General features: G+C 56.2%; 7 protein-coding genes across 7 annotated transcripts; 4 read left to right on the forward strand and 3 right to left on the reverse strand.

The window, feature by feature from the left end:
- Positions 1-355: 355 nt before the first annotated feature.
- UV8b_05475 (uncharacterized protein) lies at positions 356-2,387 on the forward strand (the record flags this gene model as incomplete). Its single annotated transcript, XM_043142972.1, has 3 exons — positions 356-493; positions 614-697; positions 795-2,387. 3 exons carry the CDS (start codon positions 356-358, stop codon positions 2,385-2,387), a joined length of 1,815 nt encoding a protein of 604 aa, XP_042998905.1.
- A 1,454-nt stretch (positions 2,388-3,841) lies between these two features.
- UV8b_05476 (uncharacterized protein) lies at positions 3,842-4,619 on the reverse strand (the record flags this gene model as incomplete). Its single annotated transcript, XM_043142973.1, has 2 exons — positions 3,842-4,401; positions 4,559-4,619. The coding sequence occupies 2 exons, from the start codon at positions 4,617-4,619 to the stop codon at positions 3,842-3,844; spliced, it is 621 nt and encodes a 206-aa protein (XP_042998906.1).
- Positions 4,620-5,302: 683 nt separating this feature from the next.
- On the forward strand, positions 5,303-6,397 carry UV8b_05477 (uncharacterized protein; the record flags this gene model as incomplete). The annotated part of the gene is made up of 2 exons (XM_043142974.1): positions 5,303-5,454; positions 5,539-6,397. 2 exons carry the CDS (start codon positions 5,303-5,305, stop codon positions 6,395-6,397), a joined length of 1,011 nt encoding a protein of 336 aa, XP_042998907.1.
- Positions 6,398-7,445: 1,048 nt separating this feature from the next.
- UV8b_05478 (uncharacterized protein) lies at positions 7,446-9,264 on the forward strand (the record flags this gene model as incomplete). Its single annotated transcript, XM_043142975.1, has 5 exons — positions 7,446-7,451; positions 7,687-7,694; positions 7,868-8,010; positions 8,100-8,888; positions 9,002-9,264. The coding sequence occupies 5 exons, from the start codon at positions 7,446-7,448 to the stop codon at positions 9,262-9,264; spliced, it is 1,209 nt and encodes a 402-aa protein (XP_042998908.1).
- A 725-nt stretch (positions 9,265-9,989) lies between these two features.
- UV8b_05479 (uncharacterized protein) lies at positions 9,990-10,598 on the reverse strand (the record flags this gene model as incomplete). The annotated part of the gene is made up of 1 exon (XM_043142976.1): positions 9,990-10,598. The coding sequence occupies one exon, from the start codon at positions 10,596-10,598 to the stop codon at positions 9,990-9,992; it is 609 nt and encodes a 202-aa protein (XP_042998909.1).
- Positions 10,599-17,576: 6,978 nt separating this feature from the next.
- Positions 17,577-18,649, reverse strand: UV8b_05480 (uncharacterized protein; the record flags this gene model as incomplete). The annotated part of the gene is made up of 3 exons (XM_043142977.1): positions 17,577-18,304; positions 18,376-18,436; positions 18,509-18,649. The coding sequence occupies 3 exons, from the start codon at positions 18,647-18,649 to the stop codon at positions 17,577-17,579; spliced, it is 930 nt and encodes a 309-aa protein (XP_042998910.1).
- Positions 18,650-24,841: 6,192 nt separating this feature from the next.
- Positions 24,842-26,607, forward strand: UV8b_05481 (uncharacterized protein; the record flags this gene model as incomplete). The annotated part of the gene is made up of 2 exons (XM_043142978.1): positions 24,842-24,940; positions 25,087-26,607. The coding sequence occupies 2 exons, from the start codon at positions 24,842-24,844 to the stop codon at positions 26,605-26,607; spliced, it is 1,620 nt and encodes a 539-aa protein (XP_042998911.1).
- Positions 26,608-26,640: the final 33 nt, after the last annotated feature.

Here is a 26,640-nt window from a genome sequence, read left to right on the forward strand (position 1 = left end):
GTCTGGGTCTCGGTCTGGCTGGTCTAAGCTTAACCTCGGCGGGGTCTGTAAAGGCTGTCTGTAGTCCGTAGGCCGGTTGACCCCACAACTAACCTTCATTCCAAAGCCCCGTCAGTCATGTCCGTGTCTGACGGAATTTCCATATGAACCTCTGCTATCGCCCCCCCCCCCCCCCTTGATCCCGTCCGATGACTCCGATCCAACCTGCTTGGGGATACCGCCGAACCGGAAACTGAACACGAAAATCCGACCCCCTTCGCCCCGGGGCTTTCCTCTGGCTCGTTGCCGCCGCCTCGCCGCCTCCTGCCCCGAGAAAGAAACGGAAACGTCGCCTCGACTGGGGCAGGTTGCATCAATGGCCTGCAACATGGCGTGGTCCAAGAGCACCCGCATCAAGATCATGATTGCCATTGACACGGCCTTCTTCTTGCTCGAGCTGGTTTGCGGTTTTCTTGCCCACTCGCTGGCCTTGACCGCCGACGCTTTTCACATGGTACGCATCATCGCATGAGTCTCCCGCCCCCCGTCTGCCGTCTGCCGTCTGCCGTCGCATGATGATTTCGGGCGTGGTTATTTGATTTGCTGGGCTGACCAATCCCCCCTTCCTGAACAGCTCAACGACATCATCTCCCTCGTCATCGGTTTGTGGGCTGTTGTGGCGGCCCAGAAAGAGACGACCGACGAATTCACCTTTGGGGTTTGTGTGCAATCATCCTTGCTTCTTCTCCCTGCCAGACTACTCCTTTTACTTGTCTCATTTTTTCACCATCATTATTTATTGACTTGCATCGCAGTGGGTTCGCGCTGAAATTCTTGGTGCCTTCTTCAACGCCGTCTTCCTCATCGCCTTGTGCGTGTCCATCATTCTGGAAGCTCTCACCCGATTCGTAGAGCCCCCCGAGATTAGCCAGCCAAAGCTCATTCTTGCCGTCGGCTGTGCCGGCCTCGTGTCGAACCTACTTGGTTTCGTGGTGCTGGGTGGCCATGGACACGCACACGGACACGACCACGGTGACGAGGAGGATGGCCACGGGCACGGCCACGAGCACCCTCATGAGCATCATCAGCACCATCAGCACCATCAGCACCATCATCAAGTCTCCAATGACCTCCGCAGCAATGTCGCGAGCGAAGAGGGCGCCGTCGGCGACGTTCTTCCCGAAGTCGTGCTCCGACGCGCAACCGAGAGCGCCGAGCACGCCCGTCGCATCCGATTCGGAGACGAGGCCTCCAGCCGGGATGATTCCAACAATCGCAGCCGTCTCGCCGCGCAGCCGAGGGGACGTGCTAGGCGGCGTTCCAGCAGGAGCGGCCACTCTCGTTTCCAGAGCATCGAAGACATGAGCATCCACCCTGCCAGCTTCCGACAGGACATCATTGCCGCGAGCTTGGCGGCATCATCCGGTGCCGGCTTGGTGGCCGGGAGCGACACCAGCGACGACGGCGACGACGACGCTCCTCTTGGCGGGTTGGAACCCCAAACCAACGAAGAATCCCCCCTCCTCGCCGGTGGCGTCGCCAAGATCCGCGGCAATGGCACTCTCGACGGCCACGCTGCTCACTCCCACGGCGCGCCTCGCAAGCACGCTCGCCGCGACTCGAGCGTCCACCACGGCCACAACCACACCTTGCCGCAGAAGCCGGGCTCCAAGGCCAGCGGCCACAGCCACGCCGACATGGGCATGAACGCCATGATGCTCCATGTTCTGGGCGACGCGCTGGGCAACGTCGGCGTCATCATCACCGCCCTCGTCATATGGCTCACGGACTGGCCTGGCAAGCTCTACTGCGATCCCGCCGTGTCGCTGCTCATCACCGCCATCATCCTCAAGACGTCCATCCCCCTTACTCGCGCAACCGCCAGGGTTCTCCTGCAGGCCACCCCCGAGAACATTTGCATCCAAGACATCCGCCAAGACATCGAGGGTCTTCCAGGAGTCGTGAGCTGCCACCACATCCACATCTGGCAGCTGTCTGATACCAAGGTCGTCGCCAGCATGCACCTGCAGGTGGCCTTCCCCATCAACGAGCACAGCGGCGAAAAGTACATGCAACTGGCCAAGAGGGCGCGCAAGTGCCTGCACGGGTTCGGCATCCACAGCGCCACTATCCAGCCCGAGTTCTGCCTCGATAAACAGCACACGCACGCTGGGGATGCCGCAGCGCTGCGAATGGATGGCGGCCGTGATGGAAACGGCGAGGCCCCCTGTCTCTTGGAATGCATAGACGACTGCCAGGAGCAAGGTTGCTGCCCGGCGGCCGACTCATCTTCCAAGGCGTCGTCGCCTTGCCGTGGCGGTGGCAGTGGCAGTGGCAATGGCAATGGCAACGGCAGCGGCAGTGGCTCGTCACATGGCGACCAAGAACATCATCACCATCAACACTAGACCTACCGGCAGGGAAATCTCTTCGTCATCGTCGCTTCTCCTGCCGACGGACGACGACGTGATGTCCCGGCGACTTGAAACAATTCAAAACAAAAAAAGAAAAAAAACAGCATGGGGCTCAATAGGAGCATGCTTTTCTCTACAGGTCCAGAAGGCAGCATTGCACTCTGGCGCTTCACGGCGTCCAGGCCAACGCACCACCCATTGTAACTGGTAATCGCTCTCTTTACTGACGCTTTTTTTTTTTTTTTTTTCCCCACTCACTTGTATTTCTCTTTTGTTTCTAGAGAGACCAGGGGGCGTTTGTGTTCTGCATCGGGTGAGCTTGTTTCTGTCGGGCGGGCATGGGTAAGGGATTCAGGATCGGGGGAAAAATTATATGTGCTTGGTAGATGATGCAGTGAAGAAGCTTCATAATTGCAGTCTGCAGCATTCGCGACGGCCGCAGCATGTAATGGCTTGTAAGCACGGTATTATCCGCCAGCACGAGTAGTTCAAAGCAGATGCATAGTCTGTATCAATCTTATCGCGTGCAGGTGGGCCAGACTTTGCCGCTGGCAGTCCAAAATCTGCCAGATTGAGGTGTTGAAAGTATGAGTGCAAATAAAACTCTTGCGCTTCAACAAACAGTCTTGGTGGCTCAGTTGGTTAGAGCGTTGGTCTCATAATATGATTCAATCTGAGATTGGAGCAATCCAAAGGTCGTGAGTTCGAGTCTCACTCAGGACATTCACTTTTGCCACCCGGCGAGAATAGCCTCCACTTGCCGGAGTCGCATTCATGTACTTTTTACGCCCTTGCACTCTTTCCTGGCGTCGAACAACTGCTAGGGATTTTTTTTTTTTCGCTCTCCAACTTTGTCATGCATTACATCGATGGCGGTGGCGGCTGTACTACATACATACTACATGTGGTGTTGTTCTGTTGGAGATGGCGAATAGGCGCCCTGGGATTTTCCAGAGGCAACGGCCGTGTGTGTGTGATTTCCCGTCACGAAAAGTGCAATGGTTGGACAGCACTGCGGAGGGTTCTTGTTATCAGACATGGTTGCCGGGAATCGACCTCGGATGGCAATGTCGTCACGATCAACGTGGCAGAAACGCATCAGAAGTTCTCGATCCCCCCCCCTGCGTATCCCCTGCCCTGCATATCCCAAAAGAAAAGGAAAAGGAAAGAGAAAAGCCATCTCCGGGCGCAGGGGCGAAACGCGTCGGTCTTGAATACACAGAAGCCCGTTGGCAACCCCCCAAACCACATTGGCCAAAAAGATGTGTTCCGTAAAACGCCAGTCATGCGCGCCGACGCGAACCCCAAAGTCGGGGACAAGCCATGGCAACCAAATACACGACCCAACAGCAGAAGCAGCAGCAGCAGCAGCCAACAAAACGACGAAAAGAAGAAAACAGACGAAACGCCCTCGTCTCCCAACCCCCCCAACCCCCCCGCGCTTCTTTCTATGATCCACGCCCGCGGCCCCGGAAACCTCCTCCGCGACCGCCGCCACCACCACCTCGGCCGCCGAACCCGCCGAACCCGCCGCGGCCGCCACCGCCGCGACCGCCTCCCCTCGAGAAGCCGCCGCCTCCGCGGGGACCGCCTCGTCCTCCCCTGGAGAAGCCGCCGCGACCGCCTCCCCGAGGGCCGCCGCGGCCGCCGCGGGCACCCCCCGCTCGCTTGGGCTTCTTCTCGCCAGGCACCTTTGGCTTGGGCAGGAACTTGTCGAGCGGCAGGAGCTTGTCGCCGCCGATGAAGACCTTGTCGCCCGTCTTGAAGCTGGTGGCCACTATGCCCTCCTGGGGCTTGATGGTAAAGTACACCTCGTTGATGGGTCCGAGCACTTCGTCGACCTTGCCGATGGGCGTCTTGTTCTCGAGGTAGATGGGGGCGTTGAAGTAGGGGATCTTGACGTTGGACGAGCGGCAGAACATTTCGCCCTCGACGGCGTGTTGGACGATGCCCATTTCAAGGACTTCGGCGGGGGGGCCTGCCGGTGCGAAACTGCCGCCTCGTCCTCCTGTTCATTGCCGTCGTCAGCATGTGCCTCTTTGTTTCTTTTCCGGTTCTTTTTGTTTCCTTTTTTTTGTTTCCTTTTTTTTTTGTTTTTTTTGTCGCCAACTGCGCTGCGAGGGAGCAGATGGGTATTTTAATTTTTTTTTTATTCCTTCGCTTACCTCGAAAGCCACCACCCCCTCGACCTCCAAAGCCGCCGCCGCGGCCGCCTCTGAATGACATTTTGTGTGCTGTTGAACTCGGTGGGATGGGGGGTGCAGTTGCAGTTGGCGGGCGACTTTCTCGTCGATTTTCTCTCACGAGAACTTTTTTTTCTCGGCTTCAAGTGGCTTGCAGTGCAGGAAATTCAATTTTCCGCAGCGGAGGAGTACGCGGTTCTGATTGGCAGGGGTCGGCGGGAGAGGAAATCAAGCTACCCTATGCTGAAGCGTTGGGATTTTTTTAAATCTTTGGGACATGGATGACGGCTTTCAGTGAGACTTGAACTGTACACCGCATACTCTGCGCAGGGTGCACAGTGTGCACAGTCCGCGCAGTCCGCTGTCTGGGCCTGCTGCCTAGGACTGCTGTCTGCACGTGGGCTGGAGACAAGGAGCACAGCACCAACTATTCGACAGCTTCGACACGAACAATACATCTCCGATACTCCTCGACCCGACTAGACCGCAGTCCTCGCTCGAGTACTCCGTATCCTGACAGGTCGAAGGTTCGACCATCGGCAGGCACAAAGCTACCCCGCAGGTCCAGCGGGGCAGTGACAACATCATCGACGCGCAGCTACCTCCTACCTCCTAGCCTGATTCAACCTCGCTTCCATCCACCATCCATCCAACCTGTCGAGGGCCACAAACAGACAGACGCTGCAATCTTCTCACGCATTCCATCTCGGCTGCAAACCCCAAACGATGGGCACCAGGGAAACCGGAAAAGCTGGCTCTTGGTACGTGGCCTCCCCCGAGGCTCTCTCGGCCGAGCTGGATGGCTACCTGTCAGAGGTTCCCGACACCATAGACGGCTCGTCGCTCCCCATTCCCGGAGCCCGAATCATCATTGCACCGTAAGTTTCCCATCGCGGACCCGGGGACAGCAGAGACAGAAAGAGGTGCAGAATCCGCCCATCTCTGACTTCCCCCCTCCGAAGCCACGCAGGGTACACGTATTCGGGCCCATGCGCCGCCTGGGCGTATAAAGTCCTGGACCTCAGCAAAGCCAAACGCGTGTTTATCCTTGGCCCATCCCACACGTACTACCTCGACGGGTGCGCCGTGACAACGTACGCCAAATACGCCACTCCCTTCGGCGACCTGACTGTCGATGTCGACGTGCTTCGGAGGGTCAAAGAAGCCGGGCACATGGGCAACATCCCCCGGTCCAAGGACTCGGCCGAGCATTCCCTGGAAATGCACCTGCCGTTCCTCTACAAGCGGTGCGAGCAGACGTTTGGCTCGCCCGAAAAGTTCCCCGCCGTGGTCCCCATCCTCGTCGGCGACAACGGCCGAGAAAGGGAGAAGGACGTTGGCAGCATCTTGGCAGCGTACCTGAGGGACGAGGAGAACGCCTTTATTGTTTCCTCGGATTTCTGCCACTGGGGCGCACACTTTCAGTACATGGTGTACGCGCCCCAGAATGACCTGTCCCGGTTGGTTCACTTGCGCAGGTCAGAAGATAGGCCGACCGGACCACCGATTCACGAAACCATCAAGCTACTCGACGAGGCAGCCATGGACGCCGTCAAGAGCGGAAGTCACGACGCCTTTGTCGACAATCTCGGGAAAACAAAGAATACAGTCTGCGGTCGACATCCCATCGGAGTAGCCATGGCAGCTCTGGAGATTCTCGCAGCCGGGCAAGCCGGGCAAGCCGGGCAAGCCGGGCAAGCTGGGCAAGTCGACGACGAGGACAAGTGCCGGTTCAAGATTACGCAGTATCAACGCAGCAACTTGGTGGACTCGCCCAGCGACTTTAGCGTCAGCTACGTTTCGGCATATGCCGTCTTGTGATGGCTTGGGCGTGGAACGACTGTTACAGTGACTGTCAGTACTGTGAAGGGGTAGGTGAAGGTCGAACCTAGGGCCAAGGCTGAACATGGATGTTATTGCCCCGGCGGTTATAATGTGCATAAGTGATGTTTTTGTGTGTCCATCCACATGCGCGGATTACCTAGTGCAAACGTCGCGGTAATGCCATGTTGATCTTGGCGCGGCGCCATACTCTCTGTAAGCGCAGACCGGGCGAGGATCCTCTTGCGAAAGGGTCGTCGATGCAGGAAACCAGCGGATAATTTGACTCGAGCTGCCGCATCACGAGCTGCCGCATCACGAGCTGCCGCATCATGAAGCCGCCCGTCCATCCCACAGCCCAAATGCATCACATCCCCCCTCCAGTTGCTTGCTGCGGCCCTGCGGCCAGTAATGCTTGCGCGGCCAGGCCAGGCCAGGCCAGCCTTCAAGGACAAAAGAGATGGGTGGATGGGCTTTGATCGATCGCAGGAGGCCAGTAGGGCAGGAGGGCTTGGTTTGGGTCTGGGCAGTTCCCCAGCCCGCTGCCCTTGTCCAATGACGTTGCAGGCTCCGGACTAGTGCCGGGCCTAAAGCAGCTCCAAGCCCAGCCCAGACAGCCCCTTTCCAACGCCTCGCGCCTGGCCAGTTGGCCACATGCAGCTGTCGGGCCAGTTGTGGTCGGCTGTGGCCAGTTGGGTCAGTGGTTCTGGTCGGACTGGTCAGTGGGTGTGTCAGTGGGTGTGTCAGTGGGTGGACGGCTGGGTGGACCTGGTCGACATAACCTCCCAGCCGTGTCGCAACAAACCAGCCGCCAGCCAGCCCTTCTTGGTCCCTTTCACGTAACTCATCTCCAGACTTTTTGCAATTCGACGTTGCAATCAGACTCTTACTCTTTAGCTTTCTGCTCTCTACTCTTGAATTTTTCTTTTAGGGACCAAAGAACATTTCCTCCACCTCCTGATCCACGACTGATCCACGCCTGATCCACGCCTGATCCACGCCGGCTTCTTTTCCTGTCGGGAGCCAGGTGCTCTGCAATACCGCCACCATGAGTGTCAGTGTTTCCATCTTCACTTGCCTGATCTTGACTGTTTTACCCCAGTGAAATTTTTCCGACTCATGTGATTTTTCTGCTGGTTGTCTTTGGCTATATGCACGCGCCGGGCTTGTATCAAGTATCCGTCAAGTGCTTGATCCTTGTGCGATCCTAACCTTGGCTCGGATGACCTGAAAAGCACCGGTTGTTTAATACACTCACGGGCCAAGTATCTGGCTAACAAATAGTGCAGCAGTACGGGTTAGTTTGAACTACTTGTTCATGCAACGTCGGACGCGCTGTCAATGGACCTTGCAGATCGAATGACATAAAAAAAAAAAAAAAAAAAAAAAAAAAAAAAGGAGAACAAGAACAAACGAAAACGAACCCGGGCTTCGATCGAGTCTATGCTAACGATGATCCCCTTTCAACAGATACGGTGGTCAACAGAACCCCTACGGCCAACGGGACAATGCTGCTGGTGGCTACGGTAGACAACAGCAGGGCGGCTACGGATCACCGTATGGCGGCACTGCCGGTGCTGGCGGCGGCTACGGCCAGAACAACAACTTTGGAGGTACGGGAGGGCTATTTCGCTGCTAGCCAAGTGCAGCAATGAAGTGGGTGAGCTGTCGAGCGGGAAAACTGATGGCTTGCTTTTCACAGGCTCCAACGTTGAGATGGCTCCTCTGGGTCAAGCAGCTGGCTATGGTGCCGGCGGCGGCGGCGGCGGCGGCAGTCGCAACATTCTCGACGAATGCAGCGGCATTGACAACGGCATCAACCAAGTCGAGCACAACCTCGAGAAGCTTCGAATGCTCCAGCAGCGATCTTTGGACGATGCCGACACCTCATCGGCCAGCGCTGCCAACCGGCAGCTCGACTCGCTCTCCACAGATACCATGGCGCTCTATCGCGACCTCACCGAGCGCGTTCGCACCCTCAAGTCCAAGCCCCCTCAGCAGGTTGCTCAGTACCGTGGCCAGGTGGACCGCATCGATCGCCGGCTCAAGAGCGCCATCCAGCAGTACCAGCAGATCGAGTCTCAGTTCCGCAAGCGCACCCAAGAGCAGATGAAACGCCAGTACCGCATTGTTCGCCCCGATGCCACCGAGAAAGAGGTCCAGGCCGTCGCGGAGGACACGAGCAACAACCAAGTCTTTGCGCAGGCCATGATGCAGAGCGACCGGCAGGGCCGAGCCCGCGCCGCTCTGAGTGCTGTGCAGGACCGTCACGCCGCCCTTGTCAAGATTGAGCAACAAATGGTTGAGCTGTCGCAGCTGTTCCAAGACATGGACACGCTGGTTGTTCAACAGGAGGCCGCCATTGTGCAGATTGAGCAAAAGGGAGAGGAAGTGGTCGACAACCTGGACAAGGGCAACGAGGAGATTGGCATAGCTGTCAATACCGCGCGGAAGACGAGGAAGAAGAAGTGGATATGCCTGGGGATATGCGGTAAGCAACCCATCTGCTGGAACACGCCTTTTGTCTCATTTTTTATTTTTTCTATTTTCATTTTATTTTTATTTTCAGCTAACGAGAGGGTCCCCCCTCCCCCCAATGCAAAGTGGCCATCCTGCTCGTCATCGTCATCATCGTGCTCATTTACGTCTTTGTCATCCGCCGCCCCTCAGACAATGGCGGCAACAAGAAGCGAGAGGTCGAATCTCTTGCCAACACGGCCAACACGGTGCTGTCCAGCTACCTGTCCGCCACTGGGCCCGAAGCCAAAGGCCTGGAAGCCCGAGCAGCCATTGACCAGGCTCTTGCTGAGGAGATGCATCGCCTCGCCAAAACGCGGATTCACTTTCCGCTGCTGCCGAATAACTAGACAGCAGCACAAACTGCCGGTCAAGACGGTGCATCTCTCTTGTTGGCTGCATGTACTATGGGCGAAGGGGATGGTATAGAGCCGGACTCGTTTGCCGAGACAAACTCTTGCACAATTTCATAGCTGTGCACACGGATCAGCCTTCTTTTTTTTTCCCCTTTTTTTCTTTCTCTTATTATTTCGTCGTTATTAATCACAAAAGACACCTCAGCGGGATGGGCGCTTTCTTTTCTTTTTGTTATCGTCATTGTATATAAGTTCACGGTCCTAGTTCAGAGATTGAATTTCTTTTCTTTTTTTTCCCTTTTCCTTTTATTTTTTTATTCTTTAAAAAAATCAACGCTTGGTCGTGTCTTCGGTGTGGAGTAACCCATCAGCCGACGTGATATCAGATCCAGCAACAGAGGGCACATTCGCCGTGGTAAGTGCGCCTGCTTGCTTGGATGCATGGCCGACAAGATTGCACAAAGGTGACGCATCGACCTGCTTCCAGCAACAGCACAGGCGTCAAGATGCCGTATATTCCCAGAACACACACGGGACACGCAAAGGTCCAAAAAAGCCCCCAAAAACGAACCTACGACAAAGCAGCGCCAAAACAAGACAAAGAAGGGGGAAGCCCCGACTGCGCAACGCCTCGATATCCCCTGCACTTGCACCAGATACGCCATCCGGAATTCGAGCTTCCGCCTCCGAGAGGTCAGAGAGCTAGCCCCTCGGGCCATTCACGCCGGCGGCTGCTCGTCCCCCCGCCCCGCCAGCTGCCTCCTTTTGCCCCCCTCGGCAACGACCTTGCCCAGGACGGCGATGCGCCTCCGAAACTCGTCGGCCAGGGCGGAGCTCGCCTCGCCGGGCAGGCTGGCCGGCTGGACGGGCTCGCGCTCGACGCCCTCGAGCCTCAGCACGGGGGACTTGTCGTCGTCGTCGTGCTGGACGGCCGTGCGGCAGCTCGTCAGGGCAAAGTCCGGGCTGAGGCTCGACGCCCACGCGACGGACCAGCGAGTGCCGTCGGGGGAGGGGGCCAGGTCCACGACGAGGGCGCGCGGCGGCGGCGCCGACAGGACGGAGGTGTCGTCGTCGGCGAAGAGGTACTGCACCGTGGGGTGGACGGTTGATCCCGTGGTGGTGTTGGTGAGCAGGGTGAAGAGGGCGTCGAAGGGAGGCGCGGCGGCAGGCGCAGGCGCAGGCGTAGGCGTGGGCGCGGGTTGCGACGAGCTCTCGGGCGGGGTGTCGTTGGACATGCTTGAAGTATGCCGGCCTACATCTGGGATGGTTGGAGGTTGGAGGTTGGTTGGTTGTTGAACTTGATGGAGGTTGTTGTTGGTGCTTGTCATTCTTGTCTGGCAACTTGGTGCGACGTGGGAAGTTGGCCGATTTTTACCCGCCCGGGTCCACTTCTTGGGTTCCTACCCAGGCTACCCTATGGCAAGTGGCAGGCAGGCAGTCCATCGACACGTGACAAAAACACCCATTTGGTAGCATTAGACGCATAAAGCACCGTTTGCATGTTCAACAGGGAATCTTCTCAGATCCAAGCTCACTACGGATTCCTCATGTTGGCATAGGGCAAGACAGCAGCAAAGTTTCTGCGCGCTTCCAGGACTCCGAGCACTGTCGTCTATCTCTATTTGGCTCCCATTTAAAAAAGGGGTCTGCCCATAGCTCAGCAGAACTTCTTTTCAAAGTATTGCTCTTGTTGGACCCGGCTCTGCGTTTGCCGCCCTCGACGTCGACTATCCTCATTTTGCAGGTCGTGTTGAAGAAGTGAGGCTACAATCAACCATGATGATGATGATGACTCAATCAACCGTCACTATGCATGATGGATGGAATGACAGGAGTTGATGCCTTGCCCATGAGACCACGCGGGTCATGATGCGCGGTATGCTCTGAATCCCGCCGCAATGAGGCTCCTTGACTATCCAGTCGAATTCAGCGGTCCGTTCCAATAACAACAGACAGTCCCTGCTGTAGATGAGAGCTGACAGAGAAATCAATGACAAAAATGATGGCTCGATCTCGATGTGAATAGGTTGGCGCTGTCGCGTTTTCCGTCTCATCTCTCTGGCTCATGGCCCTTTATGTTGGACAAGCGCCAGCACGTTGTATCTTCGTCCTCACCGTCTGCTAAAGCAAAGGATGTCACCGAGAAGACGACGACTTGCGCATGGGTGTTGCAACGATAGTTGGGGGACGGCATGATGGGTTGTTTAGCTGGAGCCGTGTCCGCCAGCCCACAACAGTGCAGAAATGAAACAGTGCAGAAATGACGGAAAACGGAGCACACAATGTTTCCGACTTGCCGAGAGTCCTTGCTGACGTCTTACAGCTTAGCAGGGAGGGGGGGGGGGGGGGTTTGTGACGGGTGGCAAGCCATGGATCTGGATCTGGCCCCTCGGCGGCGCAATCGATGGACCCTGTTGAATGTACGGAGTAGCTGGTCTCATGATACGTATAGCATTGAGCGGAGGGAAGGAAAACAAGGTTTATCATCCGAGTCAATAGACGGATCAGGCCACTCTTATGAGGACTAAGCTTCAAAGGGGAGTCACAGGGCTACGTACCTCTGAAAGTGCAGATGCATACATGCACTGATAGTTCACTCGTGCCAGCTCAGTTGTAGTTGACCGACAAGTATGGCTTGGGCGTTGGAAAGCTTCATCTCTCCACCGCACCAGGCAACTCGTTTGTACATTGTACACAGTACAGGAGAGACATATTAGGTTTGTGCGCGCACCGTGCACCGTGCACCGTGCTGTATCACGTGTCAAGCAGGGCCCACGTTAGCCCCCCGTTCCACTGCAGCAGTGCATCTGGCAGGGCACGCCCCACGTTTTTCAAAGGCAACACGTGGCGCCACCACGCCAGTTTCCATGCCTCCAATGTCTCCCTTTCGTTCCGAGGCTCAATATTCAAGCCTTTCTTTGCCTTCTTCTTTACGTACCAGGAAAAGGTATGCTTTTATTCGCAGCCAAGTGACGTTGATATTTGAGCTTCTCACAGGCAGGCTAGCCGACCGTCTCAGACTCTCAGACGTCAAAGGTGCGAATCCTCCAGGGTCTCTGACTCTCGGACGCAGGGCAGGCAGGGATGGAGCAAGCCACTGGAGCTTGATAACAGGTACTGAGTTGCCCGCATCGGCAAAGTTTCAACGGCGCGAGATCTATATGGGCGTCCGGTCGGATTAACCCAAGTTGGTTACGACATTTCTCGAGAGTTTTACGGAACGGGCCAGACCAAGGAACTAGAGATTCTTCCTAGGGTCGTGAGTCAATAGCACGCGATCCGAAAACACAACGATTCGTCAGCGACAAGCTAGTGTCGAGTCTGGCCGATTCAGGCAGGTGGAGGGACCCCCCTGGGGTAAGGAAGAAAAGGGGGGGGGGGGGTGGTTTGCTTTTATTCAAATCTCAGCCGCAAACGTTTTCCACGACTCAACGGCTGTCAAGACAGGTCAAATCAGTCATTTGCGCGCAGAAACATCACCCGATTGGAGGGGGCGAGTCGAGGGAGCGAGTCGAGGGAGCGAGTCGAGTAGCTCCGTAGACCGTAGACGTAGAGCCTTGGCCAATTGCTCAAGCAGGCTGGGCTGGGTCGACTGCCACTGCGCCCCCCGCCAGACAAGACAAAGGCACGCACGCAGCACCTGTGCAGCCTGCAGACGGCATCCATCCAGCCAGTTTCCGACCAGCGAAGCGCTTCCCGCGCCGCCGTCGATTATCACTTGTTCTCTGCTGTTAACCAGGAGCTGGACCGTTGCACCTGTTCAGGTCCTCCCTAAGCGGCAGGTGGTCACTGGTCGGCCGCTCGAGGCAGGAGCCAGCCAGCTTCGCCCCGACCCCGCCAGGAACCCAAGACCACATGCAGTTAGTTGTCCACCTGCCGTCAACTGCCTGCATGTGCCTACATGTACCTACTGCCCGCCGCCCACTGCTCCGGTTGCCACGCTCGTTCGGTACGGGCCATAATTGAGTCAATATGTTAGGAGGAGGTAGGTCACCACCTTGGGTAAGGTACCCAGCGGTACGCAACCGGCTCTGACGTGGGAGCGGCGGTTTTGTGCCAGACGGTACCAGACATCAATGTATGTTACGGACGTACAGTGTGTGTGTGTGGCTGGGGCGTCAGTAACGGTCTGGTACATACCACAGCGGACAGAGTCCCAGCCCGCCGCCACTCTATCAAGTATGAGCTTTTCTCTTGATACAAAAGCAAGCTTCTTTTCCAATCAGACGAGTACAAGTTCACAGGTGCCTGAGATACCTTGGGTTACGTAGTGTTATGAAGAAGCGTTGCAAAGCTAAATGTAGCATGCTTCTGCCAAGACGTAGAAACTGAAAGCGCTGGGGTAGCTTGAACGTTCAACTTATTTTCAGAGTCCCCCAGCCCAAAGGTTCTGGCGAGTTTAGGTACCTTATGTACCTAGGTAGGTAGTTAGTTCCTTCCCTTGCCTATGAATTTCGCCGCACTCCCTCAAGTTCTTGCATCGCTCAACCAAGAGAATCGCATTGCCCCCCCCGGCCGATTGTCCCTCTACTTGATTTGCCTGCGCTTTGTGTACGTTGGGAAACTGTTGAACGTGACCTTGAACGTGGACCGAGTGATGCGTCAACCCGAAATGTTCAACGTTCAGCTACGTCAGCTGTTTTGACTCGATTCGCGCCAGCCTTGGAAAGCCGCACTAGCGTCTCCGCATGCCAACTAGGTAGAGCCAGGCCAGCGACTCGGCTCTCAGCTCTCAACCAACTTTTAGTCTGATCGATGTTGTCACCGCTGCTGCCTCTGCACATCCATCTGCAAGAGCTGCGGTCAAGCGGTTCTTGGCGGCCCAGGTGCAAACGAAGCCAAACCCTGCCGAGCGTGTTCATTCCGGTCTTTACATGTCATGGATCCCTCGACCCACATGCCACCCACCCACTCAAAGCTCAATCGTCGCTGCCTCTACCCCAGTATGCTCGACCTAACCTCTACGCGGCAAGTAAAGGTTCCGGGCCCCAGGATTGGTCGCACAGAGTCAATTGGTATTTTTCATTTCTTGGCTTCCCACGGCGAGAGAGAACGTGTTCAGTTCAGTTGCTGATGTCTGGTGAGGCAAGAGACTTTGGTTGAGGCGCTAAACTGGCGTTTTCTTTGCCCATTTCGCTTCTGTACGGAGTACCTCCTACTACGGACGTAAGTCCGTGGTGCGATACTCCACAGTACGAAACGCTCCGCCTTCAAATGGCTTATTTATCACAGCCAGCAGTCTTTACCTCGTCTTTCCAAGGCAATGGAGCACCGTTTTCTCTTCCAGCCAGCAAAACCACGCATTTACCATCATAACAATAATTGCTATCAACAAGCCGCACCTGCGGGACGGAATCGACCGCCGTGCCACATCTAGAAAATGGCACACCAGACCGTGCGAGACGTTCTGTCTGCGTCCTACTCCGTACAGTCCTCCGAGTATAGGCGGCAACGGCCTGCCTGGCACCATGCCAAGTCCTGTGGCCCACTAAAATCAAATACCGGCCGCGGGTTGGTGCGTGCTGTGCTCTGCTGTGACCAGACGAAAACGAAAACGCAACAGCCCAGCCTTCATCCAGTCACAACCCCCACAGACGCGCACGCGCACTCACTGGCCGATGCCAGTCACACTGTGTGGAGCCTCCCCTCATAAAGCCTGGTAGGTACTCCGTACATGCCTCCCAAGTAAATGTTTCTTTGTCGACATGTTCTCCGTACCCAAGGTGTCTTTGCAACCCGTCGATTGTTGCAAGATGAAGCGCCGAAGCAGAGCAGCCTGACCGGTTTCCCGCCCGGAGCTTTCTCCCAGCCTCTTTACGATTTGCATCTCGTCAAAGGGATTCCTGTGGCGATGACCATCTAACAGAGTCCCGCATCGACTTTGCGCTGCGTATCCGAGGCAACTTACACGTACTCCGCACTGCGCAGCATGGATGAAAATGGCGCAGTATCTTCCCCCCTGGCCGACACTGCACAACATCACTGGTCAGGCAGGCCGCATGAGATGGTGCATACGGGCAAGCAGGGACTGGCATACGCGGCCTCAAGCAACATGGCCCTTCTGAGCCATCACGTCCCATGGCCGCATCATGGGCGACCACATGGACCTGCATCGTGGAGCGTGCCAACAGGCCCACCGCATGAGCCCGTAGGTGACCTCAGCAGAGAGCTGTAGACTCCCCTGCGTCATCTTCTCGACCATTGACCGAATAAGTCTAGCGAGGGCAATCCCTTTATCAGCGGAACGGGGCACGGGGGCACAAGTATTGTATTGCCATGTTATTTGCCGGGGCTGACAACCTTCTCGCCCCTGGTCCGAAACCCCCCGCCACGAATCTGTCTCGACTTGGTGGAAAGATGTGCGGAAGCTGCTGGGGTAAAACGATTAGATTGAGGGGAAGTGGAGAGGGAATTGGTACGGGGGTCCGTCGCTGGCACTCGCTTCTTACGATACCTGCGGCCATCTCCATGTACGCCGGTCCCTCGCGGGATTGTCTGGAAAGGGCGAGCCTACTCGAACAACGGGTCTAACTAAAGTCGACGAAAACAGTACGCGGTCAACAAAAAGGCGGTTTATTAGTCTTTGATTACATATCAAGCAAAACCAGGAAACAGGACCGACGATGCGGGGCTTACCCAAGCTGACATGACCCTGATGGGCTGGCCTGGGGCATCAGCATCCCACTCGGCACGAGGAAAGTGAGCAGACCAATGGGTAGCGTCAAGACCGGTGCTTGATAGCTGGGGAGAGCCACTAGGTGAGGAACTGGTCTGTTTTACTGGATAATAGCGACATCGTGACACGGCATGGGACGCACCTCCTTTGTCCTGGCCAGGATTTGTGGAGTCTCCTGCCCGTCTCGTCCGTCTGACCTTGCGGTCGGCAAGCGCACAGAAACCCCAAGCTGTCAGGTAGATGGATCAAGATTCGCTGGTGGAGGCTGACAGCGCGTGGTCAGCTAGCCAAAAGTATTGGCCGCTCTGCTGCGTCGTCGGCCCCCGATGCCTGGAAAGACGTGGTCCAACGCAACTCAAGGCAGGCTTTCCGCGTTATCGCGACTTCGTCATGGCGTGGCAGCCTTGAGCAGCGAACCGTAACCCGAAGCAAGTCTGGTTGCAGAGCCAATTCTGCGAAAAAAAAACCAGCTGATTCGACCAACTCCCGGCTGCCATGCGCATCTTTGGAGCCGTGGTCTGCCAGAATAGCGCCCGTGGAGCGAGCCACCCTCAGAGGAGCAGCAGAGCATCACGGCCACAGCGTGCCTGGCCATTAGGCGAGCCCTACGGATTCCCGCCCCAACGTTTCCCCCCCTCTGGAGCCTTTGCGCGAAAAGCAAACCGCGAGACGGAACAGCATCACCAGTCCCGGCAAACCCGCAAGCTGGAGATTGGGCATCAACCGCCGCCCTCCGCGAGCACTTCGCATTAACAGACAAGGCATGGCGAAGGCATCGACGTAACTGGTGCCAAATATGACCGAGGAATCCGATAGCGCGAGGCAGCTTCGGCGTCGTTTGAGTGGTGCGATGCGACGAGAAGCTGCCTGGGAGCCTTGTCGCCCGAAACTCCTCGTCGGGCCACCACGACGCTGGTGTGCTGGGATGGTTAAATGCAATGCGAGATTCCCAGCCGATGTAGGCAACGTTGCTCGATCGGGGGCTTCGGCCCTACTCTGCCAGTCGTCCACGAGCGCTCGGGTAAGGCGTGGGATGGTCATCGGGCATGTTGCAGTGGGTGGACGTGGGATGGGGTCCTGACGCACTGCAAGCACTATTCATGTGCAACCCGATCATGGCCCTCTCGGGTCAATCAATACACATCTCCCAGGCAAACGGCTCCTTGTTGATGAGTAGCGTTGTATTGTGTGTAGTGATAACTATCAGCAAAGGCGTGACCTGCATTAACAAGGTAGGTGGTTGCCTGGTGCCAATAATGGTAACGATTGCAGACGCGCAGCTATCAAGCTCTCAGGTTCTTGACGATCAAACACCGGGGCTGCTTCGCCCATGTTCGCCAAATGAAGTCTTGAGCAGCAGCCCTGGCTTCAACGCTCAAGGTCTTGTAGTTTCGGAGAAGAACCGGCGCAGCAGGGAATGTCACAGACAGCAGGCTATCATTCACAGCGGAACCCAAGTCAACAGCAACCCATCTGTAACATGATGCGCGAGAACCGTAGGCTTGTCACGCAAACCCACCCCATCACACAAAGTCACCGAGCGTGTCAAAAGCACGCTGTCTGAGCACAAGCCACCCACATCAGGCGATCCCGCAGCAATCCGTGATCAACGCCGCAACGCATAGAGTCTTCAACCATCGACGCGTTCTTGCCTTTCCTCCGCCCACACCGGCAAGTCTACATCCACGACGATGGGCTTGTTAAACTCCTTGCCGCCCCTGTGAGGATACCTGCTCTTCATGACAGCGGCGTTGACCACACACGTCTCGCCTGGGGCTAAAGCGGTAGTTTTCGACGTAAGATCCAGCAAGCTCACCTTATTGTTGTTGTTGTTTCCGAGCCCAGGATCCTCCCACGCAGCAGCAGACGCGCCTTCGGGACCTCCGTCCCACCTCACTCGCCGCGCGCCCCGGCCGTCATGGATGTGCCCGCAGACGGCGAGCCGCGGCCGAACCCGCCGCAGCGCTCGTCGGAGAGCCTCGCAGCCCCTCAATCCCTGCTGGCTGGTCGCGTCGCCGTACCCTCGTGGGGGCGTGTGCGTCACCACGATATCCGCGTCTGCGGGGATGCCGTCCCAGATCCTGGTGAGCCGCGCGTCGCTGGAATCTGCAGGCGCGTCGTAGCAAAAGGCCCAATGGCCGCGGCGCGGCGAGTACGGCGATCCAAACACTTTGAAGCGGGTGTGCGGTCCCGTCGGCGAGCGCAGCTGGACGGTCGTGGACTCGTGCTCGAGGTACGTTATCGACGGCGACGACGTGAGGAGCTTGACGCAGTCCCCTGGGGACGCACGGTTCTGGTTGTGGAAGCCGGCGCCGTGCTGCGAGTAAAAGTCGGCGCCGAGCGTGATGTCGTGGTTTCCTGCGCGGCCGGACACCTCAGCAAGCGGGCGGGCGGGCGGGCGGGCGGGCGATTCTCACGGCGAAACGAACCCGCGATGACGATTTTGGCTTCAAAGTCCGCTGCTTCTAGCCACTTGACGGCTTTGGAGAGCTAAGCCATCGTCTTAGCCTTTTTCTTCCCATGCACAGCCGGGCCATAAAAGCGCGAGAGTGGCGGATTGACCTCGGAATAGCTGCCTTGGTTCGTGAGGTCGCCCGCATGGATGAGGACGTCGCCCTTGGGCAGCTTGACGGTGGCATTGTGCGTGTCTGCGAGGCAGACGATTCTGGTCCGTCGGAACGTCGGCGCTCGCCCCCCTTGCATCAAAGCGAGGTCCGGCCCGTTCGGTAGCCACTGCTGTACTGTCTATCGGTGTCGCTGGTGGGCTGCTCACGCACCGGTGTGGTGGGTGACATGGAAGAAGCGTGACGACGGTGCTGATGAAAGAGTTTGAAGGCGGAAAAAATCATCGCGTGACGGGACAGTTGCGCTCGACAAGAAAGCATGCACTCACTGCACGCACGGCAACGATTTGTCCAGGTTGAATTCAGGTCTCATTAGGGTCTGGTCATTGTCGCAGCATCTCACCGCCTTGTCTTCTATATTTTAGCGCACTTGGCGCTACGATTTCGCCCTATCCCAAGCCCCGTCCAGCGTCGACCTTACCAGACCCCAGCCTGGAGGGCCGCACTGCACTGCACTGCACATTCCAGACACGTGCCTTTCTGGCCACCCGCCTGGTCCGCGTCGCAACCGTATTCCACGACATTGACGACATGGCCCCTTGTCAATAGTCGACTGCACCCGAAGTCGCTGGAGACGATGCGCTGATACCTAACCCACCGAGAAATGCTCATTTCACCAGTCCCCTAGCACCACGTGGCGGGCGGAAGCCATCCCATCCCGTTGGAGCTATGGCCCTCGATCGATCTCTCGGTCCTTACGTTTCCCTGCTCGATGCGCATTGCCTGCCGGCAAAAGTACCGGAACCCATATTCCTAGGCGGAAGACGTCGTCCGTATCTGTCCCTTCCGAATCCCGTTGCGCATCCAACCGAACAGCCCGGATCAATCACTCCTGTGCGGACCATGGGCTCCCCTACAACCTGGAAACGGTGGCCCAGTTGGGTGTGGCATCGGCCTAGACAGGGCCACAGTCCTCTCAGGAGGCAGCTTGAGAATCAAATCTACCATTCTGTCTTGAAGATGTGCTTGTCCTATGTTCTCCCAGTCAGGTTTTCGGTCTTTTAGATATACAAGGCCGACCGACGGGTTACGATGCTCACAGAACCGGCTTGGCCGAAGCCAGGATGTGAGGTGTCATCTTTATCTCGACCGCCTCTCACCATGCGATCGTTCTCTCCCATGGCTGCGTCCTTGACGACTAGCCCTGAACCAGTTACGACATCGACAATGCCAGTGTCAACCATGCGTCACGCAGCCCCAAGTTCTACAAAGGGGGAAAAGGCTGCTGTTGGAGCTCTATGAGCTCTTTGATCTGATGACGGATGCCAGGTTAACGATGATATGACCTTGCAAGACTGATTTATTTTTCTCCAAGTATTCGCCTCAGGCAGGCCTTCTAGTTGCCATCTGGTGGCTTGCTCGGTACTTTCTTGTCGATTTGTCAGCCATCCACTGACTCCGACTTTATGCAGAAAGACAAATAGAGAAGAGGGCATCTGCTTCGTTGCCTCGGCCATGTTCAAATGCCATCTGCATGGAGCGGGCCGAAGCAGTCATTTTTTAGACTACGAAAAGGCAAGATCACATCTGTAGTCTGCACACGAGACCAGACAAGCTAGCACATGGTGAAAATTTGCTTCGGGGTACGGAGTACATTAGTTCCCAAGCTTCAAGAACCCGCCTTCTCAGCCTTGACTAGGCGGTCATTTGGACATTGTGAATGGTGCAGGATGAGGAGCTCGAACTGTGGCCCTGTCTGGAAGGCAATCAAGTGGCAATCAAAACTATACTCGGCACAGATCACATTCGAAATAAAGAAATCCACGGAATAGGGTGAAGACGAAAGTTGCTTGAGTAGCAGGTACCTAGTAAAAAGGCACACTTGTCCTCGAAAAAAACAATAAAATAAAATAAAATAAAATAAAGAAGCCAAAGGAGCAGCTGGGAATCACCAAATCCTCAACTTAGTGTAGCGGAAACTCCGATCCTTGACCACGAGAAGGCCAGACCAAGTCAGCATGCAATGCAACGTGCGTGGCGCCACCACCAATGATCAAGCGGCACGCACACTGGTTAGAGCAGGCTCCGTTGCCTGCTGCACTGCGCTGCATAGGGTTAGGTGCTCGATGCAGGCTTGTCCGCCAGTGGCCATGGTCGGCGCGGGCGCGAGAGATTGCATCATCTACGCAGTCTGCAGTCTGTACGGACTAAGAGGATCAAAGGAGAAAGCGGAAGGATTGGGCGTCTAACAAGTTATTGAAGGATGCGATTGCCATAGGTCGCGCCGTGGTGTTGAGCTGTGAATTGGTGCATTTGTGAGATGTTTCTCAAGGGTGGATCAGGCCAGAGGCTGTAATGGTGTGCCGCTACTCCGTACATGGTACATTTTCCAACAAGGTTAGGTTTCTGTGGCCTTTTTGTGCCACCTCGTAGAAATCAAGAATTAACCTCTGCATAGCGACGCCAAGCCAAGTTGGACAGAAAGAGTTTGGACGTGATGTTGCCTTGGTCGTCTCGTGCCGTGCTGTGCTGTGTGCGGCAAAGGGATTCTGAGAGGTAGTGGGGTTGCTCTGCTCTGGCCGTTTCTGGCTTAGCTCCCGCTTTAGCCCCCGCCGAGCCTCGGATCAATTGCTTAGGTACTCCGTACATGTATGCATCATTTGTTCTTTCGGGACCTTTTGAACGACGCCGTGAGCAACGCGGCACTTGGGCTTGATTGGCCGGCCATACTCCGTACAGACGCAGAGTGGTATCGACTCTCGAAACTGGGAAACCAGCACCACATGCGCAGGGGGGCTTTGGCCAAGGAAGTCGGCCTGGCATTGCCCACCCGAGAGCTACAGTATGTAACCCAGGGTGAGCTGGCCGGACCCATCACCTGCGCAGGGGCTGGCTCATCGCGATCGGACAAGACATGCCATGCCGGCTCACACAGGTCCCCACGACCGCGTTCCAAGCTGAGGCCTGTTGATGAAGACAAGAAGGCAACATGCAAGAAACGGAAACTCCGCCATCCTGCCTTTTCTCGCGAAACGCACCACATGCCTTTAACGGACAGATGTCGCAAAACCCACCAATGGGCCCGCCAATGGGCCGGCTCAACGGCAGGCACATGTGCGCTACATTATCTTTGAAGTCGAACCACGCAGCGAAGCTTTGACACGAGTTTTTTCAATTTCTTCCAAGCGCCTTTGGGCTTTTGCGAGGCTCGGTGGCCCCGGATTAGACTCGTCTGGAGGACGATGTGCCAGGAAACGAACAGGGAAACACGTCCTCCGACTTCAAACGCCAATGCTAAGCAGTATTTTGCGTCTACAGAGGGATGGAGCGACAAATCTTCCACACTGCCAAGCCTTGGGAAGCCCAGGAGAGGCTCACAGACGTCAACAAGGACACTCTCGGATTTTATGACGAGGGGCAGGCGCCGCGTCCAAAACCATGAGCGTGGGGAGCACCGGGCCGGAGGTTCCGCCTTCCGGCAGCACCTCATAGACCACGATATTCTTCCGCAAGGCTGTCCATCTCCGGATGGTCGGTCAGTTTTCGCCTGGACCGGCGAACCTAGATGATATCCGCAGCGCACTGGACCAAACTAGGGCATCTCTACCACCCTCTAGGTTTTCAGAGCAAGACTTTTCGAATCTTGGAGCGCTTGGATGCTCAGGCAGGCACAAAACAAGAGGGTTCTCACAGATATCGTCGACATAATTCAAGGACATGCCGCACATGAATGTGTTGCTGGCGGTGTTGCTGGCGGTGTTGCTGGCGGGATACCATTCAAGCACCCGCAGCATTCGACTGACGGAACGCTGGCACCCGGAAATCCTGACCTTTCATGGCTCGCGTCCCGAAATGCTTCACCAGGCCATACATCGAGAGCTTGGCCATTGAAGTCGATGAAACTATTTCGTGGGAAAGGTCGCCCGGCTTCGGCCGTCTGTCGAAGGGGGATGATCTTCCCTCTCTCCACAGGCAGTGCAATACATATACGGCGAATGTATTCTCTGGCTTGCAGCTCCCCGTTTTACTCCTTAAAATGACTTTGTCTGGTGGAGAAAGCGATTTCACTAGTGCACCACGCCACGTCTGATGCCGGCTTGGGATCTATCCGCAACCATGGTCATTGAATGAGCTTGATGAACTGGCGATGTATTGCCGGCTACTTTACGACGGCCGTGGGAATAGAAATACGGGGTGCGGAGTGTAAAGAAAGGGGGAAAAAAAAAAGAAAAGGAAAAACAGGAGTTGACCGGAGGGAGGCTGCTGTGTAACAATTCACGGCGTCGTCAAGCAGCGGCAATCACGTCGCCAAAGCGTTATGAGCGACAAATCAGCGACAAATCAGCGACAAATCAGCGACAAATCAGCGACAAATCAGCGACAAATCAGCGACATTAGCGACATCAGCGACATCAGCGACAATTCCGCTGCGACACGCCCCCTGTTGACCGGCAAAGTTGCGCCAATTTTGCTTTCCCAAACGGCACGCACAGTCTAAGCAACCTCATGCAATCAATAGAGGTCTGGCACGGTACCTGCCTCAGGTAGGTACGCTACGCTACCTGTAGGTACATGTACCTACCAGACCTAACCTTGCAAGGCTCGTTGTGCGTACCAAGCCCTAGGGATTGACCCAATCTATATCCCGCACCTAGCTCCCAGCCCCTATTCCTGCTGACTAGCACGTTTTCGGAGAAACACCTAGCACGGACTACTTCGAGGAAGAACCAGTTTTTCGATGTCGAAATTAATAAGAGGACACCTAGCTCCCTGTCTGAAAGCAACAAGTGTGCGGAGGGGCTATATAGAATGCAGGTAAACGCAGAAGAGAGACTAAGCCGAAAGCGGGACATTGTCATGGGTTTCGACGCGCAAGCTTTCTCGTGCATCGGTTCTGCGCCTAAAAAATCGCGCTGCGGCGGCAGTACACCATCAGGCTGCTTGCTGCCTTCAGACGATGCCAGGTGCTAATGAGATTCGTATCAATTTGTTTGGAACTGTTTCAAGCACTAGGCAGGACGTAGTTATGGGAGGCATCAGCAGAGTCTGTGCCAGCCAATTGGAGTGGCAGGTGGGTACTCGCCTGCATGATCTATTGACGGACAGCTACTGTAGCAGCTCAGGCACGAGTGGGGAGTGGGGAGTGGGGTAGGGTCTGCTGGTACGGAGTACTTGCTTATCCTTTCGGGTAATTAGGAGGCACGCACTTGCTGTCTTTAGCGGCGGAGCATGGACAGGCCCACTGGGCAACCAAGGTGCGAAGAAAGCAAAGATCGATGACGATCAGTCTTCCAATATTGTTTCCAAACTCCGTAGAATGTTCTTTTCAAGCAAACTGGCGGCGTGACGGACCTGATTGAGGCGCCAATGCCGGCTGACACGCTGCGTAGTCCGTACAACGGCAAGATTAGCCGGTTTTGCTCGCTGAGCTGTGGCTGGTTGGCTGGAGTCTGGTTGCGGTCTGGTTGGTTCCAGGCGCTGGTGCCAGAGCGTCTAATCCGTACGGAGTACTCCGTAGTCTAGTTCCCTTGGTTGGCCCAGGGAGTCTGGTACATGCTCCGCTCCGTGCCCTGCCTGGATGATTGCATTAGTCAATGTTCGCCAGCGTCCCCAGCGTCCCCAGCGTCCCCAGCGTCCCCAGCGTTCCCCGGGGTACATGCCAAAACTCTGTGCAGTCTGGTGCAACCTGGAAACGACCCCGACGCCGGTCGGTTTCGTCCTTCATAACCACCTCATTTCCCTCCGACACTGGCCCTCTTTCCCGACACCTTTTTCTTGCCCGCCGCGCCGTCGCACGACCTACTTCTGGCTGTCCATGCCGCCGCTTGCCGGATATCCCGAGCCTCGGTCGCGGACTGCATTTTTCAAGAGTGGCTGGGGAGGGGAAAGGATCCTGCCAGGTTCTGCCAGGTTTCGCCAGATTTCGCCAGGTTTCGCCAGATTCTGCCAGGTTTTTCCCCCCTCGCCGCTCGACAAACCTCTACTTGATCTAGTACGGAGTGCCCAAGCACGCAGCACCGCAGCACCAGGTTGCCAGCCCACCAGTCAGCCGCCTTGCAACGCCTCCCAACGACTTCACAGAAGCCAACAGCTGAGCTCGACGCCACCAACCAAACGGTTCCAGCCTCAACGATCCTGCGTTCGATGCGACCCAACCTCTGCACCGCGACGGCTTTTCCATCTTTCTTCAGTTGCTTACATGCTCAGCGTATCTGATCCCGTTTGTTTAGAAGCCTGGGAATTCTTCATCGCGAGCGCTCTGCGCGCCGACCGCTCTTGTCACACTGCGGGAAAGGGGTAGTCGGCGTTTCCAGCCACTCCGCGTCTATCCATGACCGCCGTTTCTGCCGCTCCTCCGCGCAATTTGGCATCGAAGATGCCCAGCAGCGGCCATGTGGACGACGAGAGGGACTCTGGACCCCGATCCGAGGTATGCCAATCGCCAGAAAAAAAAAAGACAAAAAAAAAAAAACCAATCGAGACTCTTTTGTCTTGCCGACACTGGTTATTCGGCCACCGTTGTTCATTGATGACATCACCGCAATGGCAGAGCTAACATTAATGAACCAACTTTAGAACACAACGCAGGGCAACAACGGTGCGCCACGATTCGACGAAGCCATCAGACGTCCGAGTGATCCAGAAAGCGTCAACACATCATCATCCTCGTACAGCCAAGACACCAGTCACTATGAAATGGCAGTTCGCAAAAGAGACTCAGCCGACATTCTCAGCAACTCAAAATGCGGAAAGCCAGGAGAGGAACACGCCTCACGGTCCTCGATGGTTCCTGTCGAGTCTCGGCTGGGCGACAGCGATGCCTCGGATTCGGCTATTCACCCCAGAAGCCAAACCGTGGACGAGTGCCAAGGGCATATTCAACCAAAACCGGATCTGCAATACAGCGTAGAGGATTCAAAGTGGATCCACCGAGACAAGTTGGCGAAAATCGAGAGCGAGGAACTCGAAGCAGCTGGGTTCATTCTACCAAAACTGCGAACGTCGAGCAAACAGAGGCGAACTCGAGGAGGACAGCAGTCGATTGATTATGACCAATGTCCATCTCGATGTCACTCCGCGGTCGGTGAGCGACGCGACGAGGCATCGCCTACTCCCTGCTGGGATCTACGGACGGCGGAGGAAATCGCCAAAGAGGAAGCCAGCGCGTACTTTGCCGCTCAAGACACTAGAGGGTCCACCCGAATTCCAGTAGCAAAGACCAGCCCTTCGCCGATCCCACTAGACTATCTCGAACGATCTTCTCCTTCCGTGCGCCGCCTTGACCCACCAGAGGGCGACACCATTGCCCATACCAGGTCCAGGCCGCAAAGTGCCAGCACTTCCGCCAAAGATGTTGAAGCCGGGGACAGCGGCACCCACCTCGCCAACGGAAAACGCCCCGCCGCCACCGATACCTCCCCTCGAAAGAACACGCCGCGAAAAGTCTCGGCAGGGTCCAGAAGCAGCGTGGTTATGGGCCGACCCAAAGCTAGGTTTGGACCTAGTAGAGAAGCGACCGTGTCTCGTCCCGTCACACGCCATGGAGAACCCGTGGCTGCGGGCTACCGACCAGAAGGGGATCCGCCCTGGATAATAGACTCATACAAGCCGGATCCACGGCTGCCTCCGGATCAGCAACTCTTGCCTACTGTGGCGAAACGTTTGCGACAGGAACAATGGGAGAAGGAGGGTAAATTCGGTGACGCATATGACCGAGAATTTCGCCCTCTCAATAATCACGAGTTTTTGCAACCGCAAGATCGCGAGCCAGGACCGAGGGAAGAGAAGCAGGAAGAGGGAAAGGGGGGAGATGAAGAAGAAGAAGAACAAGCACGACAAGTACAAGATGGCGGAGAAGAAGAGGCACGGAAATCGGGGGAATGGCCTCTGAAATCAGACATGGTCAAGAGCCCCAAGCCAAGCTCGTACTCGACGATGCCCAAGATCTCGGACAAGCCAGCAATCAGCCCCAAAACGAGCTCAAAGACGGCCCCCTCGGCGCCAATCAGCTCTTCACAAGACACGCAGCCAGCGGCAGCGGCACCAGCAGAAGTGACGAAAAACAAGGCTGGCTGTGGATGCTGCGCAGTCATGTAAGTTTGTCTTGGCCGGGTCATGATCATGCCACAA

This window comes from Ustilaginoidea virens, chromosome 4 (genome assembly GCF_000687475.1).
Source record: "Ustilaginoidea virens chromosome 4, complete sequence".
Classification (NCBI taxonomy): domain Eukaryota; kingdom Fungi; phylum Ascomycota; class Sordariomycetes; order Hypocreales; family Clavicipitaceae; genus Ustilaginoidea; species Ustilaginoidea virens.